We start from the raw sequence: 18,475 nt of genomic DNA, 5'->3' as shown, positions 1-18,475 counted from the left end.
AAGAATCCTTAGTGTCGACAGGCAAAGGAACTAAACAAGTATCAGTTACACTCCATAGTAATCCTATTGGTTCAGCACTAAAATTCAATCTTTTATTGATTTCTTCTTTCTGTTCTCTGTTCTTCTTTAAGCACAATGTGATTTTGATGCATTAGAAAAATAGCAAATAAGCAGTTCCTGGATATTTCTATACTATTCACCAAAGAGAAAAAGTTATATATAATATCAAATATTTCAAATGGATAAAAATTATGTTCCAAACTTTACAAGTTCTATATCTGTTCCTTCAGTGAAAGTTAGCAACCTAAGGAAGATCAATGTAATAAAAATCTTGTGTCAAACTTTACATTGCATGCCAATAAAGACATATAGTTTATTTTTTTTTTCATTAGAGTCATCCTTGTTGTCAGGGTACAGCTAAGTCTTAAAATAACCATGATAAGAAATGGCAGGGATAATTCAGAGAAAGGAAATCAAGATAATAGAGTAATTTTTAACTTGTTACTGCTTTTGTCACCATATTTTTAAGTTTCCAACAAGTGGTGTGGTTTCCTGATCTGACTTGTGTTTTCTCTTATTTCCCATTCCACTGGTCTGGTAGAGGGGCTAGTGACCAAAGAAATGTCCAAAAGGATATTTAAAGGACAAAAAAAAGAATGAAGGTTGTCTACTAATTGTGTGACCTTAGTATTTGTCATATATATTTATTAACAAGTGACATTAAGTTGCTGACTCTGAATTCCCCCCCAGAAAGATATCTTTCCCCCCCCAAAATATAAACATATTATTTTCCTTATAACACATTCATCCATCTAGAGCACCTTTCCTTCTTTGGTTCTAAATCCAGTTATTAGAAACTTTAAAATATTTTTTAAAGAATTTCTGTATTGTATATTTAAGATTATATTATAAGGAGTATAGTATGTAGGCATTCTAGCATGTACTTCATTTGCCCATAGAGCTAAGAATTTCAGGCATAGTTATATAAACATGAGACTTAATCACCAGAGGGAGTGGTGTACTGCAACAGTATTCCTAGTCAAAATATTCCTAACTTTTAGAATCATAACTACTTTTCTTTTTAAGTAGTTTCCCAGGGAAGACAGTTGAAGCTAAGAGAAAGGGAGGTCTAGCAAAAAAACTTCTTGAGAAGAAAGAAAATTATAGGAATATCCTAGAGTAGAACATAACAATGTTTAATTTTATCTCTTGAGCATGATGAATTAGGTTAATGAGATGTATCCTAAAAAAAATTTATTTGAATATTACAGTGATCAGTAAGTTCATTGGTGGGGGTGATCCCTCTAAAATAAAGCATAGTCTTCTCTATAACCTAGCAGATATTCGCGTTCCATTTATGTGGCCAAAAAAAAAATCATCCCAGGGAGGCTAGGTGGTGCAGTGGATAGAGCACTGCCCCTGGAGTCAGGAGTACCTGAGTTCAAATCTGGCCTCAGACACTTAATAATTACCTAGCTGTGTGGCCTTGGGCAAGCCACTTAAGCCCATTGCCTTGCAAAAAACAAAAAAGTCATCCCTCTGTGGCCAGCTTGATGATAAGCCTGTCTTAATTAAATTAGACTATTTCTAAGAGAAAAGATTTCGAAATAAAAAGGCTTTCTAATTTGGTAGGACCTACCAGAACTTGTAGTCTGTTAGAATAGCCTTGGAAAACCTACAATTTCCATCTCTTCCTTTTTTAAATGAGGAATTTATATAAGTTGCAATTCTGACTTTCATAGCACATGAGAGACCTTATGTGACCCTGTTGAAGAATTTAAGCATACTTGGAAATGCAGTTGAATGATATACAATGAACAAGAGAGATAAATATTCGAGAAATAAGATCAAGTATGTTGTAAGAATTTCCATAATGATTTCAGTTGATGGTTTAAATCAAGGGTTTTGCTTTTTGTATAGAAAAATTATTCTAGGGTCAGCTAGGTGGTGCTGTGAATAGAGCACCAGCTATGAAGTCAGGAGGACCCACATTCAAACCTATCCTCAAGATGTGTGACCCTGAGCAAGTCACTTAACCCTAATTGCCTTTTAAAAAGGGCAAGAAGAAAAGTTATTATAGAATATGATCAAAAATTTGGCAAAATTTGTTGGTAAAGAATTATCATTGAGGTAACTAGATGATTTGTGTGTGTGTGTGTGTGTGTGTGTGTGTGTGTGTGGCAATCAGGTTCACATAGTTAATTAGTGTTAAAAATCTGATACCAGATTGAATTCCCTTTGAACCTAGAGTCAGGAAGACCTCAGTTCAAATTTAGCCTCAAATACTTACTTAGCTTTGTGACCCTAATTAAGTTACTTAACTTTTAAATTTCCCAGTTTCCTCATGTGTAAAATGGGAATAATACTAGTACTTAGTTCCAAGGGTTGTTATGAAGGTAAAATGAGATATTTCTAGAAATCTTTACAAATCTTAAAGTGCTATCTAAATTATTATCATCATCATCATAACTTTGAAAGGAACAACTAAGAGTTGCAGTGGATAAAGCACTGGGCTTGGAATCAGGAAGACTCATCTTCATGAGTTAAAAATCTAGCCTTAAATATTTACTAGCTGTGTGACCACTTTTGCCTCACTTACTTATCTGTAAAATGCAACTGGAGAAGGAAATGGCAAACTCTATAAATTTTGCTATGAGAACCCCAAGTGAGATCACAGAGAGTTGAACCTGACTGAAATGACACAACAACAATGAAAAATATTTTTCAAAATAGAAAATGAATTTTAAGGATACCTTTACAATTGTTAAATCCCACTAATAAAATATGCTTAAATAATATATTAAGCAAAAATTATCTAATAAAATTAATGACAAATCAGTTAATGAGGTAGATATAAGCTCCCATGAGAATGAAAGGTACATTTCTCAAATGATATTTGTCTTAAGAATCTTTAGCCTTTTATTATGTATTCACATTATAGTAAGACCAGCTTGAAGAAAAAGCTGACAAAATATCTCAGATCTGGGACAAGAATATCAATCTGCCTGGGAGCAATGACCTTTTTTTTATGTTTGTCCAGATATGGTCATTCTTTGAATTTTCATTAAGAATTCTAACAGTTCTGCTTCTTAATTATATATAGTAGTTTTCATTAAGAAGCTTATTGTTTTTCCTCTAATACTTCCAAATGGTATTTGGCTCAGACTACATTGCAGTTTTTATTTCTGTAATTATAGGTTAAAAGGAAGCTATTTGGCGATTTCTGTCAGTTTTATGACCCACTGTCATTTGAAAATGGCAGTGCATTTCCACATTATGTCTGGGGAAGAAAGTTGAATCATTCAAAGCAAAATGTAATTTTTCTGAATTTTCATCTCATTTTCAGTGTTTAAAGGAGAAACATCTTCATGTAAATTTTCCCCAAACTTTGAACAAAAAAAAAAAACACTTGAACAAAATGCTTGTGAAGAAAGGAAAGAAAAGAAAGACAGAGATAGTCTCATAGAATGATATGAGGAGGGAGAATGGTAGAAAAATATAAAGATTCAGTTAAAATAAAGATTTATTAAATTCCTGTTATTTTCAGTTACCTGTTTTCAGATTTGATTTTGCTTTTTTATATAGAATATCTCTATTTTAGTTCAGCTCACCCTTTAATCTATGAAGGCATGTATTTACCATGAAATTGAAAGCAGGTATGATACAAAGTGGGGTCATGTGAAGGTGACTTTTCAGTCAAAATAGACCAACATTACCTTTTACTTTTATATGAATTGGCATTCACACTGCCATTTGACAGTAACAGAATAATTAAAATATAGAGGATCTGTGTGGTTTAAAACAACAAGCTCTGGAGTTATGAGGTTTGAATTCTGATCCCACTTTGCTACCAATTTCCTTTGTGACTTGGAACCTGAAACAAACCACTTCATGTCTCGGCCTCAATTTCCTCATCTCTAAAATGAGAGAATTGAGCTAAATTATTCCTAATGTGCCTTCTAGTTCTAAATCGATGATTCTCTGGTCACACATTATGGAAACTATAAAACCAATTGCGAATGCATTTGATTGTTGAAATACCAGGACATTAGCTTGATATACCCATATCAGATATCTAAGATTGAGTGAATGCTTTATATCAAGGGTCATCAGCATGACTAATGAGAGACTAATGGAACAAGCACACAAGTAAGAGTCAAGAGGAAGTAGTCCTGATATAGACAAGTAGGTAGTTTATCTTTGGAGACCAAGACAATCATCAATCAATTATCAGGAAACCTGAAAGGTCCTTCATCTGAGAATTAATCATAGGGGTAGTCTGGGAGAAGTAAATTCAGCTAATCAATAAACAGGTGACAGATCATCGGCTATTATATGGTCAGTAAAACTCTTAAGTATGTGAAGGTTAAATTTATTCAGTCACTGAACACTCATTTTGCTTCTCTTGTATGCAGAAACTAATAAGTAAGGGGAAATACAAAATTTAGGTAGAATTCAGTCCTAGCTTTTCCACAACCCTCTTCTTCCTATCTTATAGTTCAAGATAGGCTTTCTTCACAATCTTTCTTCAGAATCAGTTCTCATCTTTTAAGAACTTAACATATCCTCCATGTCTGAAAGACTCTCCCTTTTCCTCTGCCTCTCTGATTCCTTAATTCTCTTCAAGGCTTAACTCAAGGGCCACATGTCATACCACCACCACCACCAAGAATATAACTTCTCTGGACCAGATACTATATTGTTTTAGTCATAACTCTAGGGCTTAGTATATAAGAGGCACTTAATAAATGGTTATTAAATAGGAGTGACTTGAGAATGAAGTAGAAAAGAAGATCCCCACCTCTATGATCATAGTCTTGATACCTTAAGGGAGCATAAGGCCCTTCTCATTGGGTCTTATGGGGACAGACACCAGGCCCAGCTGTGCAGAGTCATATAGGTATTTGTTCTTTTCTTTCAAAAGAGGAAATAGAGGGACTGAGGCACAGGAGAATCAATGGAGACCTTTCCAAAACCAATAGTAATATTGATATGATGAGAGAGAGGCAAATAAGTCTTTATTAAACTCCTATATATGCCAAGAGCTTTAAGGTTCTCATTCAGTCTTTACAACTGTATGAGATAGAATATCCCCATTTTAGGGATGAAGAAACTGAAGCACACAGTTGTTAAGTGACTCATCAAGACACAAAGCTAGTGACTGAGGTTAGTTTGAAGTCAGATGTTTTTGATTGCAGACCTGGTACTCTATCCACTGAGTCACCTCCAGCTTATTAAGCCTTACTGTTTTAGAGTAGCACCTGAAAAGGCGAAGAGGGATGAGCTTGGTAGCAAGGAAGATGGAAGTATGAAGCACAGTGTGTAAGCATTTACACCTACTGACTCACCAGTTATGAGAGCATCTCACTCATGTCTCTGGAGGGTTTTGAATTTCAGAAAACTTGTCATCAACTGTTGCTGATGAACACATCCCTCTTCTTCCCACCCACTATGTCCCAAAGTGACCCACTTGCTTGATTCCCTTTCTTCAGAATCAGTTTTCATCCTTTAAGAACTTAAATGAGGGAACAATAATTTTGATAACAATAATGTTGATAATAATCTAGCATTTATATCAGATTTTCAGGATTGCAATGTCCTTTACAAGTGTTACCTCAATTGAGCTTCATGACTTGTGAGGTAGGTGCTATTTGTTTTACACCTGAGGAAACTGAGGCAAAGAGTTGTCCATGGTCATGAAGCTAGTAATTGTGTGAGATAGGATTTGAACTCAGTCTTTCTGACTCCCAAGTCCAGAGCTCTATCTGCTGCACTGCCTAGCTGCAGAGATGTCAGATATCACAATATGATGTCTGATATAGATGGTTAGATGGGATGTGAAGCTTGATCTGAAGCAATATGGATAGAGCAGGCCATGTGCTTCTGCACCATCTGGCTGTCCTCAAGACAGCATAAATCGAGGACAGTAGTTCCCAAGCTGAGTGTTTAGTAGAACCAAATTTAAAGACATACAAGAGGTTTAAATGCCCTTTGGATAATAATATCAACCTATCAGATTCAAAGAGAACACAGTAGGAGGGGAAGGACATTATTTTACTTGTGACTTCAAATTGAATTGCCAATAAGAAGGTTAGGGAGGTCAGGAAGGAGAAGTTTCAGTTGTCAGAATAGTAGATGACTGCAGCATGGATGAAGGATTTTTGCCATGGAGATGAGAAAAAAGAAGATACTTATCATTTAGTAATTGAAAAAAAAAAGTTAAGGTCATGAAAAGGATGGTGGCTTTGACTTACTGTTTCCAGTTGATTGGCCTTGTGACTTTTTAACTTCTTTTCAATTTACAGGGTGTGAATTTAAATCCATTCCCATTTTAGCTTATGGTTCATTGTCTCTTCCATTTTTTTTCTTGACTTTTGCATTTCTTGCAAGTTATTCTTCAACTGCAAATGGAATTTACAAGTTACTCTTGTTGATTGTGTGCCAGCAGTAAGAGCATCAAGTTTTTAAAATGTAAGGGGAAGATATAGAGGATAGAAGAAACCTTGTGTTAATTAGAATAGATAAGTGAAAATTTCCCAAAAGGGATGAAATTTACTTTATTTGGCCAGTAAATTTTAAGTATGCTTTGCTTTGAAATGCAAAATTATCCTTCTTGCGATAACCAGACTATTATTAACAATTTGTCAGAAATTCCTTGGCTGGAAGTTTTATTCAATGTCATATTAACTTTCTTTTTAAATAGTCCTAAGTATAAAAGTTCACTACTAAGGAAATTGAAAGCTGTATCTAAGCATGCATATGCAAAAATGACATGAAGAACAGTTCTCTAATGTGTGTGATAAGTTATGTTATTTGAAAATACAGAGAAAGTAGAATTGATTTCCATTAATGCTGTTGAATATAATTCTTAATACCCTCAGTAAAATAAGTTACCCTAGTTTGATCAAACTAATTAGATATGAACTTTCATAATTATCAGGTTATTTCATTGATGTTAAGGAAATATAATTCAAATGATCCAGCATCATTAATAGAAAGGATGTTAATTCCAAAATAGGCATCATTTAAGCTGGTAGAAAATAGATATGGGATTAAATGAAAATTGGAAGGTTTCATTAAGGGTTGAAAGAACCAGAAAATAAACTATTTCCAATTGTCAGAGGTCTGTGATATCATTACAGCATAGCTAATGACATACATACATCACTGATAAAATGAAGAAAGTATTGGGTCACATAGCCTTACACTATCACTTTAGTGCAAAAGAAGGTATTTCTAATTTTGGTTTCTCAATTTGCATCACATATTTTAAATAGAGTTGTAGAAGGAGAAATGTACATATTTGGACCAGCTGAGTGTGACCAAAGAACTTCTGTAAGGATAGTCAAGGAGAAAAGTTTGGAAGACAAATTGGGAGAATTCTTGAATGCTAGGCTAAGAAATTAGGATTTTATCCTGTGGGAGAAAAAGACTTCCCTATAGAAAAAAAAATGACTTGCAGTACAGCTCTCAAGCAAGATTCATCAGAGTGAAGGTACCTTTTAACAAGGAGAGTTTGAACAGGTTTCTAATGTAATAGCTCAAATATAGGTTGAAGGTTGAAATTAAAAGGAATGGCCTTTAAGAAAGTTTGACAATTGTGGAGTTGCTGTGAAAGTTAAAGATGTACTGTTGATGGAGATGTGAATTGGCTCAGTCACTCTGGATCAGAAAAATTTTGAACCAGAAGATACTTTAGAAATCATCTAATATTGTACACCCTAATAGCAACTGGGTGATAATCAACCTTAATGGACTTGCTCATTCCTTCATTGCAACAATCAGGGACAATTTTGGGCTATCTGCAATGGAGAATACCATCTGTATCCAGAGAAAGAATTGTGGAGTTTGAACAAAGACCAAAGATTATTATTACCTTCAATTTAGAAAATAAACATTATCTTATTATGTAAAAAAAAAAAAGTTTGAGAGGAAAATAAAAGAGGAATGTCTGCACCTGAAGTTGTAATAAAAATGACTGTATATAATGTTAATGGAAGATTTTGTATGTAGAATTGGAAGGAGGAATGGATAATCCATGGTTTTGAGAGAAGCAAATACCATTTACAAAGGTAAGAACAGTATAGAAGCAACATGGTATAGACAGAGTACTAGACTTGCATTAGGAAGAACTTTTCTATTCCCAGGGATTCATCTGCTCAATCATGGTAGGTTGATTTACACATAACCAGAGATGCTCCATTCTTACTAGTTCACAAAACCTTCATGCATTGATGTATTTCAGATAGTAAAAATTTATTTTTGTATTAATTTTCTAACTTTTTCATTAATAAATTATGCTACATATTTGTAAAGATAGAACTGTTCTTTAGATTCCTGAAAGTTCTAGATCAGTGTCATTGTTAACAAAGTAAATAACACCCCAGGGAAATTGGGTTCTGAACACAACCTCAATTTGTATGCAATTCATGGACAGCATCTCTTTTGTTTCCATTACTATACTTACAACTAGCCCCCAAATAAACAGAGTCTCCAATGAGAATGAGTGCAGTTTTAAGCTTTAGTAACTTCAGGAGTCTGCTAGAAAGCATTTAAAAGTACTTCCTTAATTTTGTGAATTCAAATAATATACATTTATTAAAAAAATTTTAACAATCTGCAACATTTAGCTTTGTGCATGTCTCATACTGTTGGATCAACTATCGGATCATTACAGAATATCCTCTTGCTTGGGGCGGCTAGGTGGTGCAGTGGATGAAGCACTGGCCTTGGAGTCAGGAGTACCTGAGTTCAAATCCAGCCCTCAGACACTTACTAATTACCTAGCTGTGTGGCCTTGGGCAAGCCACTTGACCCCATTTCCTTTGCCAAAAAAAAAAAACCCTAAAAAAAAAAGAATATCCTCTTGCTTAACTTAGTCACCTAATTTATTTCTGTAAGACATTTTCTTTTGGGGTCATCTTGAAACTCATGTTCGCATCAAATCCACAATCTTTGGATGGTAAAATGACTAAGATTACACGTGTGATACTTTCCATCATGAAACAGCATTTGATGACAGTTCATACAAAATTCAGCTAGAGAAATATGTAGCATATTATGATGGCTAGGTTGAATCTTAATAAGAAAAATGAGTATTTTTACATTTCTAATAGTCAGACTTTCAAATGTGTTCTTTTGTAACTTTGTAGCATTTATATTTCTGAAGTTCCAAGACTTTCTTGACACTATTAGCTGTTTAATAAATATTTCTTCTCTCTCTCTCTCTCTCTCTCTGGCTTTTTGCAAGGCAGATGGAGTTAAGTGACTTGCCTAAGGTCATACAGCTAGGTAATTATTAAGTTTCTGAAGCTGGATTTAAACTGAAGTCCTCCTGACTTCAAGGCTGGTGCTTTATCTACTGGGCCACCTAGCTGCCCAATAAATGTTTCTTGATTAACTGGTTGCTTAGTCAATTTGCTATAACCAACACCCATCCCCATCATGCAGGGAGCTATCTTTTTTGTCTAAAATCTTATCCATCCCTTGGGGGTCATCTTAATAATGAAAACTTTCCTCTAAACACCAGAATATGGAATTCTTATTCATCTCTAAGCTCCAGAGGCTCATTCATTTGGCACCAATATATGACTGTCTCATGTTAGCTTTTTTATGTCTCTGTCTTTTATCTCCCTGTATTGATTATAAATTCTTTCAGACCTCCTGAGTGTGTACCCTATACTTCTTTGTAATCCTAAAAAGTATCTAATGGCTTCTCTCTATTAGATATTCAATAAACATTGGCTGGTATTTTTGATAGGTTATACCCCTAAGTTGTAGAATGAAACTTTCTTGTACTTTTATTTGGGGGTAATTCAAATGTTTGTTTTTAAATATTCAACTGATAACTTTGAGGACTATCTTTGCTTAAATTATGAAGACATTAAATCTGCTTGTCTAAATTGGAACAGCCAGGAATATAGACAGATGGGATTGGCTTCTAGCCAAGTAAGACTATTATGCCAGAAATTAATAAGCAAATAAAAAATAACTGTTTGACTTTGGATAAATTCATTAAGCTTTCTGCATTCCTTTTATTCATCTAGAAAACAAGACAGCTACACTCATGCTCTTTAATGTCCCTTGAATCCCCCAAATTCTATGAAATTACCTCAAAATGAAATAATTACCCCAATTATATAAATAAGATTTATACTTGTATTTTGACATCAGTCATACTAAAAATTTGGGTAGCCAGTCAATAGAGAATTTTTATTGGACTGACAATTCATATTGCTCTTTCACTTTGATCTGAGACTGTCCTACAGTTGGTGTCCTACAGGCAGTAGTATTGCCTTTACACTAGAATCTCAGCATTGATCAGAACCTAAATGGTGGCTACCAATAAATAATGGATGTATTAAATATCTACAGTGTGCCAGCATTATGCTAAGTGAAATGAAACTAGAGAGTACCTGCCCTCAAGGATCTTATACTCTAATAGGTAGAAATAACATATAAGTAGAAATAACATATGAGTGGAAACTGGGGAGATAGAATGGTAATGTTTCTGGGGATGTCCCAGAAGTATGATGGAGACCCAAAACTGATAAAGAGGAGGTCAAAACTAGTTTCTCAAAGACCAGGGGGTTGCTCCAGGGATGGAGTCCATTCTCAGATGATAAGTAGAGATGATATCTTTAAGATAGTGGAGTTTAGTGAAGAAGACATGCCTGCAGTAGAAACTATCCAATTTAACTCAGACCTGAGGAAAAATATTGTCAGGTATTCAAATTTCTCTTGAAGACCTACAGTAATAGGAAATTAGTAGTTCTATCTACTTCTAGAGGGAGAACACTATACTTTTCGATTGTTTGGAAGTTTATTTTGTTTTATTTTAGTTTTATTTGCCTTCCTGCCATCAGTCCTTCCTCTGGAGCCAAGTAGAATTCCTAAATTCAATAAACATTTAGATAGCCTGTACAAAACCTAGACAGTGGTAGGCTGTAGAGATATGAAAATTAAAATGCCACAACTCAGGGGACATCTAATCCAATCCAAACATCCAGTCTTTGCTTGAATACTCCTGGTGAGGTAACCACTCTCTCCTGATCCAGTTTTAAATAGTTTGAATAGCTAGGAAAGATTTTCCTTACTTCAAGCCTTAATCTACCTCTCTGCAATGCCCATGGCTTCTAGTTCTTCCATATATGTGTTGTATCTCCTCAGTATAATATAAGCACCTTGAAGACTTAGGAATTCTTTCTTTTTTCTTTAATTATACCCAGGACCTGACATTGTACCAGATGTAGTAAATATTTTAATTGTGTGACTAAATTGTGAGGCGTTAAGCAAACCAGCATTGAGGGATTCTCCTCTAGGTGATTCCATAATCATTTGATATCTTTTCTGTCTCATTCTTCTCATCTGTTCTCTTATGCCTCTTTACCAAATTCACTCTAATCCAGAGAAAGGGAGCAACTTTAATAGCAAAACAAGGCAAGAAAAACTATCTTTGTCTGTAACAGCAGAATTCCATTCTCTTTCTGGATATGTTATCCATATATCATTCCTGCAAACTACATAAGTGATAAATGATAATCCTGAAAGGAGAGGAATTTGAGAAATGAGTATTCCTACAATACAATATTGTTATAAAGTTGAAGGCTATATTATTCCTTACTTTGTAATTAAAATATTAGTTCATACTCTGGGTGTTCTGATTTGAACAATAAAATAATCAGAACGGGAGAAGAAAAAATAAAATAATGATGACAGGCCTTTTTTTGAGGTTTTTATTTTTTAAATATAGTTCACAACAGTCCTCCTCAAGTGCCTCCTTTATAGCATACAGTTAACTCTAGAATCTAGATTTTATTTGGAGGATAAATTCTGGCAGATTGAACCAGTGTTGCAAGGCTTCTAGTTTAGTACTCCAACTTTTTGTGTCTTTCTGTGTCCAAGTTTATGCCTTCTTTTATAGTACAATATATAAGTAAAGATAGTCTTCTACTCTTCCAGTAGCCCATCGTTGTCATTTTCCCAAGAAAAGTTGGAATCTCTTCATGTTCATGACATTTTAACACTGGGGACAGATTTTCCAGATGAAACTAAAGCACACTGCAATGACTTTGTGGCATAGTCTCTGGAGAATTTCTTTTTACCTTCTAAGTTTCATTGCAAAGCAGTTCCAACAAACAACATTCTTAATGAGAAGAGGTTTCTTTTTAAACAGAATTGAAATGTCAATGTGGAATTGCAAATTCAGGGGAAATCATTTATGCAGAAGTTGCCTTGGGGCTCCTTAGACCCTGAATAGGAAAATGTTTTTAGTATGGCAGGCCTCTGAGCAGATTACTGAAATTGTGTTGAGTTTATCATCAAAGCAAAATTGATGGTTTGTATTTAGAGAATGTATTTCACAAGACTTCAAGGAGAGAAATCAGTTGTTTCTAATTTTATTATTAACATGTACTTTATTTCTTTCTATGGGAATGGAGCATATTTATGTGACTATCACTGTATTTATTTGAGTAAGTAAACAGTTGCTTGACATTTTGTTTCAATGCCTCAATCTTCTAAATTTTAGTTTTCCTAATTATAACCCTGCATGAAGGTGATGGCAATCAACTTTCTTAGGAAAATAAGATGTACTGATTCTATGTCTTGAGAAAAATGTAAGATCAAAGTAACCCAGGTCTAGAAAACCTAGTGAGGGGTTTGGGAGAAGGGAGGGAGGGTGTGGGTTTGCTAATTTTTTTCTTTTTTCCCTTTTTTTGGCCAAAGCAACTGTGTTTTTTTTTTCACTGAAAATAAAAATGAGAAATGAAGAGGCAACACAGAAAACAATGAAAATTAGGAAGACCATTAACCAATTGCTTCAGAATGCAGATTCTTTTTCATGTGTTCCTCAACTACAGTATTAGATATTAAAATCATCCAGCTGAGAAAGATAGATTTCAGGTCATCGTGTATTAATTTGAATATTGACATGTCTTTCATAGCAATATCAGATTTATTCAAGAAGCTATATACTACTTCCATAAGTAGATACTGTTCCACATTACTCAAGTTTTAAACCGTATAAACTATATAAAAGGCTTCCTAAGAAGCATACATGTTTGATATTTTAAGATTTTGATATTGGCAATGTAGGAGTTTGGGGAATTTTAGTAAATTACAAAATTTATCAGGCAAACAATAAACCTTTCTTTAACCGTTACTATGTTCCTGGCAAAAAGAAAGAGGATCCCTGCCATCAGGACTTACATTCTAATGAGATAAGATGATGCTGTGACAAAAAAGAGAAGAAGGAAAGTATATGAAAGTACCCACTCAGGGACTACAAGACAAAAGTCATAGAGACAGAAGTTCAGCTGGGAGAGGAATGATGCATGGCCAGCCTAGCCTCACCCCCAAATGGAGCCCCCAAAGCAACTCACAAATAGGAGGAGGGAGCCCTCATGGAAGAGGGAAGTTCCAACGTGAAAAGTACCCAGGTGTTGAGGGAAGTACCAAAGTAGTAAAATCTCACTCTATTAATAAGGAAGATTTGATTCATATAATTGCAATTGTTCCAAGTACGAAAGTGTTTCTCCTTATATTTGATGTTTAAATCTGTCTAGATTTCTTGTCCAAACAATAAAGAAACGTGTGTATAATTTGATGGACTAAACTCTTAAGAATATTCAGTATAGTCTTGCTTTACAAAGAGAAAGATTGATTTCATATTAGGCAGATGGAGTCTGGACAGGCAATTTCACTGAAAATCTAGAAACTCCACAGAAGTATAGGTATGTTCTTACTGATAAGTTTCTTGAGGGCAGAAACAATAATTTTGCCTTTGTACTCCCAAAATTTAGCTTCCATGCCTGGGAAATAGTAGAAATTTAATAAATATTCCTAATTTCATCTGTTTTGGGAACTTCCTAGGTAAAATTTGTGCCCACCAATATATCTTACCAATTTCTATAATTAGATTTTTGCTTTAGTCACTGAAAATTTAAAGTGATTACCAATGTGGTACCAATGTGTACCAAAGACAAAATTTGAATCCAGATCTTCCAGACTCCAAGACCAATCTCTGTCCTAAATAGATACCATGCTGCCACTCATGGGTATGTTAGAGTGCCTACTATGTGACAGGCACAGTGATACTACTATTTCTATTTTTTACTACTAATTTGCTATTTTTTTACTACTACTACCATTAAGTGCTTACTAAGTGACAGGGATTCAAAAAAAGACAAAAGATAGTCTTTGCCTTCAAGGAGCTCACAAGTTATTGTGAAGCAACAAGCAAACAAATATGTACAAACAAGCTCTATTTATCATAAATAAAGGGAAAAATAAAAGGGAAGCACTAGAATTCAGAGGGGTTCCTCAGAAGATGAGATTTTTGCTAGAGAAAGCCAGGAACCAGAGCATTCCAGGGTTGGGAGACAGCCAGAGAAAATACCCAGAGCTAAGATAAAATGTCTTAGATTGGATGTGTGTGGATAACAAAGAGATGCTTTAAAGTGCTCTATCTTTCCCTCCCCTCTCAACCCCTGGCCCATTTTTTCAGCTTTTGAGAGAGGCTTGAAAAGGAAATGATTACTTCCTATGTGATTCAGAAATTGGTAGTGATCAGTGAGTAGGGATCATTTTTTTCACTGAAAAAGAATGGATTTTACAGACAATCAAAAGTACAATCCAGACCAAATTAATATTTCTCTCAGTACCAAAGTAGTAAAATCTCACTCTATTAATAAGGAAGATTTGATTCATATAATTGCAATTGTTCCAAGTACGAAAGTGTTTCTCCTTATATTTGATGTTTAAATCTGTCTAGATTTCTTGTCCAAACAATAGAGAAACGTGTGTATAATTTGATGGACATTTAAGTGGCATTTAAGAAATTTTGAGATAAGATACAGCTCTTAGCATTTGGACCGCTCCTAGCAATGGCCACGTTTCTACACAGAGCCGTTGTTCAGCAGAGCCTAGAGGAGGCTTCTTCTCATTTCTGCAGGAAACAGTTGGAATAGTTGCTTAGTTTTGACTGAACTGGTTTTTCCTTCAGCCTGTCTATGCAGAATTGATTAAATCAGATGCTGGCTCAGATGCATCCATTAATCCTAAGTTTTGTTTATCATTTAACTGATGCATACTATCCAAAGGTGTGATGATAGGAATGCTTCTGATGAAACTGCCTGCCTTGACTGCTCTGCCTGGGGCTGTCATTCAGCCAGTGACTAAAGGAGTCTACAGAGTTTCTCTGTTGCTATAGCTATGATGTCATACACCAATCCTAACCTGTGGTTGGTTACTTTGTTTTTTCAGATTCCTGCTTGTTGTTGAGCACAAAGACCGGAGAAGAAAGACTCCCCCATCCTTCAGGGAGAAGAAAGGAATCAGCAGAGCAGATTTAAACGGACTTGTGTCTGGTGGCCCTTCTCACAAGCCTGCCTTTAAAGGACAGAGAAACATAGTAGCGTTTAATGAACTCTGTGAGATGAGGCGCTGCTAACACTCAGATTCCAAAGATTCATCCACTATTCCTTGTGCTTAATGTATATGTTTCTACAAAGTCCGTTCAGAAGAGCCCAGAAGAGAATCCAAAACGGCTGCAGGGGAAAGACCACCCAACATGCCTACAGAGACACTTCAGACAGGTAGCATGGTGAAACCCGTAAGTCCCGCCGTTACCTTCACCTCGGCGGTCCCGCTCCGCATCTTGAACAAAGGACCAGACTATTTTCGCAGGCAAGCAGAGCCTAATCCCAAAAGACTTAGTGCAGTGGAAAGATTAGAAGCTGATAAGGCAAAGTATGTTAAGAGCCAGGAGGTCATCAATGCCAAACAGGAGCCTGTGAAGCCTGCTGTGCTCGCAAAGCCACCTGTCTGTCCTGCTGCCAAGCGTGCTTTGGGCAGCCCTACCCTGAAAGTGTTTAGCAACAATGCAAAGACTGAAAGTGGTGTGCAAAGGGAGAATTTAAAACTTGAGATACTGAAAAACATTATCAATAGTTCGGAAGGCTCCAGCTCAGGTTCAGGTCACAAACACAGTGCCAGAAACTGGCCACCACACAGGTCGGATTCATCAGAACTAAACCGACACTCCTTTGCAGAATCCCTCAAGGTTTACCCCACCCAAGGCCGTGGCAGCCCCCAGGAGAGCAACTCAAACGTGAGCAGGAGGCTCCTGGAACACTCAGCAGAGTCCTTCCTGCATGTTTCCCATAGCTCGTCGGACATTCGGAAAGTGTCGAGCGTGAAACCCCTAAAAGCAATACCATGCAGTAGTTCAGCCCCGCCGCTGCCTCCCAAGCCCAAGGTTGCTGCCATTGCCACAATGAAATCTCCCGATATCGACACAGTTGAGTCCGGTTGTGGTGTCAGCCGGAGACCCTCCCTGCAGCGCTCCAAATCAGACTTAAGTGACAGATACTTTCGTGTGGATGCAGATGTGGAGAGATTCTTTAACTACTGTGGCTTGGATCCCGAAGAGCTTGAAAACCTGGGGATGGAAAACTTTGCAAGGGCCAACTCCGATATAATATCCCTCAACTTTCGCAGTGCAAGCATGATTAGCTCAGACTGTGAACAGTCTCAGGACAGCAACAGCGACCTTAGAAATGACGACAGTGCCAATGACCGCGTGCCATATGGCATTTCTGCAATTGAGAGAAATGCCCGAATCATCAAGTGGTTGTATAGCATCAAGCAAGCGAGAGAGTCACAGAAAGTATCCCATGTGTGAGAGAAGCCCCATTGTAAGATGAGGAAGGACCGTGTCTTTGTCTGTGAATAGTCAGTTGTGAAGGGTTGTGAAGTCTACTTGAAGTTTCGTAAACTTCTCCAATCTCTTTTGTGTTGCCTGTTGTGCAATATTTTCAAGTTGCATGCCTGTCAACATGTGAACTGACCTGGCTTCCACTTGAACAATAACCGCAGAGCCTGGCAGAGCAAACACGTTATCTGCCAAAAGTTTAAGACCGGAATCTAGTTAGGGTTTCATTCTAATCAGAACTGTTTACATGAAAATGGCATAATGACTTCTTCAATATTTACGTAGTTGTTGTGTTTTTATAGCCCACCTTTATGTGTCTTAATTAAAATTTTTCCATCTACATTATTGGTTTTTGAGTTGGAAATGGAATCTTTTTTAAAGTAATTATCTTTTTAATAATGCCCTCTTAGCCTACAAGTGAAAGAGTAAGAATGGGGTGGGAGGGAGAGAAGTGGATTTCATCTCAAAAAAGATGCATTTGGCCTGAGCAAGATTGAAGGGATCTAAGTTTCTGGAGAATAGAATGGAAAATAAGACACATCAGTTTCTGCCTGAAATTTTCATTCCACATCCTGAAGCTGTAGTCTAGAGGCACAAAGCATTTGACTTTTCTTTGAAGAGAAATAATTTAGCAAACTTTGAATTTGAGTAAGTATAAATACCTCTGGGTCATTATGTAGTCTGATCCCAAGGGAAAATGAGCCTTTTCACTGACAGGTGAACCAAGTTGGGAGGTGATGGTTAGAAGGATTTTTATTGTAGGGGAGTGGATGGTTGGAGCAATGTTTTGTTGATCATTCAGAGATTCCCAGTCTTAAACTTTTGACAGGAATGGCTGGACCATAAAGCTGATACTAAATGCCTTCTTTTTCTCCCTTAAAAAAAATTATCAAATACATATTTCCATCTTTTCTTTTATTTTTCTTTCTTGAGGGGAAGGGTGGGCTTGTGGGGTTAGACCTATTTGAAGAGTTCATGAACAAAAAATGGAAACACACAGCCATATTAGCATAAAGCCTCCTATTCAAAAGTAAAGACATTCATTAACTGAACTATATCTGAAAAGGCGTGATTATGTTGTCTTGCATATGTTATATCTCAGGCTGTGAACGTCCGTTACAGCTCTAGGAAACTGTAGAAACACAACAGTATGTAGATTTTTTTTTTCTTTTGCCTTCTCCTTATGGTCGTTTAGTGCAACACATTGACCTGTTACTTCCCCATCCTCAATTCCCTGTTAAGACAATCTATGTCTTCCCAATGATTTAATGAACTGTCATTCAGCAGACAGTTGTGGTGTGGTAGCAAAAAATGTTGAAAGTTCAGTGGCCTGCTTCATTATTATCATATTCATGCTTTGAAGTACATCGCATCCCTACCTTTAAACTTCATCAGCTAATAAGAAACTTTTTTATGGTGTAAATGCTGTAAGACTTTGTACATACTTCAGTTGTTATGAAATCTTAAAAAAAAGTGTTATGCTAATAAATTGCTCCTGGTGCAGCCATTCTTGGTAGCGTTTTCTCTTTATCCTTTCACCTCCCACCCCCACAACATCTCTAGGAGCCATACTTATTGGATTAAACTCTGCTGTAGTGAATTGCCACCAAATTCCTATTATCCTGAACAACAGTGCTTTTAATTGTAGCTATAGCAACATCTTTCTGCGGATCTAGAAGAGTTTCATCCAGCCTCCCAAAATAGCTTCCTACTTCTTTGCTTATTTCACACTTACCTGACAGGATTGGGTTTTTTTCTTGT

General features: G+C 36.1%; 2 protein-coding genes across 2 annotated transcripts in view; both read left to right on the top strand.

The window, feature by feature from the left end:
- Positions 1 to 15,447, top strand: part of LOC141499209 (uncharacterized) — a 210,266-nt gene extending 194,819 nt beyond the window's left edge. Inside the window, exon 4 of the mRNA XM_074202060.1 lies at positions 15,265 to 15,447. Within this exon, the coding sequence (XP_074058161.1) occupies positions 15,265 to 15,353 (89 nt within the window). The 3' untranslated portion in view covers positions 15,354 to 15,447. The remainder of the gene's footprint in view (positions 1 to 15,264) is intronic.
- An 11-nt stretch (positions 15,448 to 15,458) lies between these two features.
- FAM110B (family with sequence similarity 110 member B) lies at positions 15,459 to 18,221 on the top strand. Its single transcript, XM_074208617.1, has one exon. The coding sequence runs from the start codon at positions 15,572 to 15,574 to the stop codon at positions 16,682 to 16,684; it is 1,113 nt and encodes a 370-aa protein (XP_074064718.1). The 5' UTR covers positions 15,459 to 15,571; the 3' UTR covers positions 16,685 to 18,221.
- The last annotated feature ends 254 nt before the right edge of the window (positions 18,222 to 18,475 follow it).

This window comes from Macrotis lagotis, chromosome X, assembly GCF_037893015.1.
Source record: "Macrotis lagotis isolate mMagLag1 chromosome X, bilby.v1.9.chrom.fasta, whole genome shotgun sequence".
In the NCBI taxonomy this organism is placed as follows: Eukaryota; Metazoa; Chordata; class Mammalia; order Peramelemorphia; family Peramelidae; genus Macrotis; species Macrotis lagotis.
Note: the sequence above shows the minus strand (reverse complement) of the source record. Positions and strands in the feature narration are given on the sequence as shown.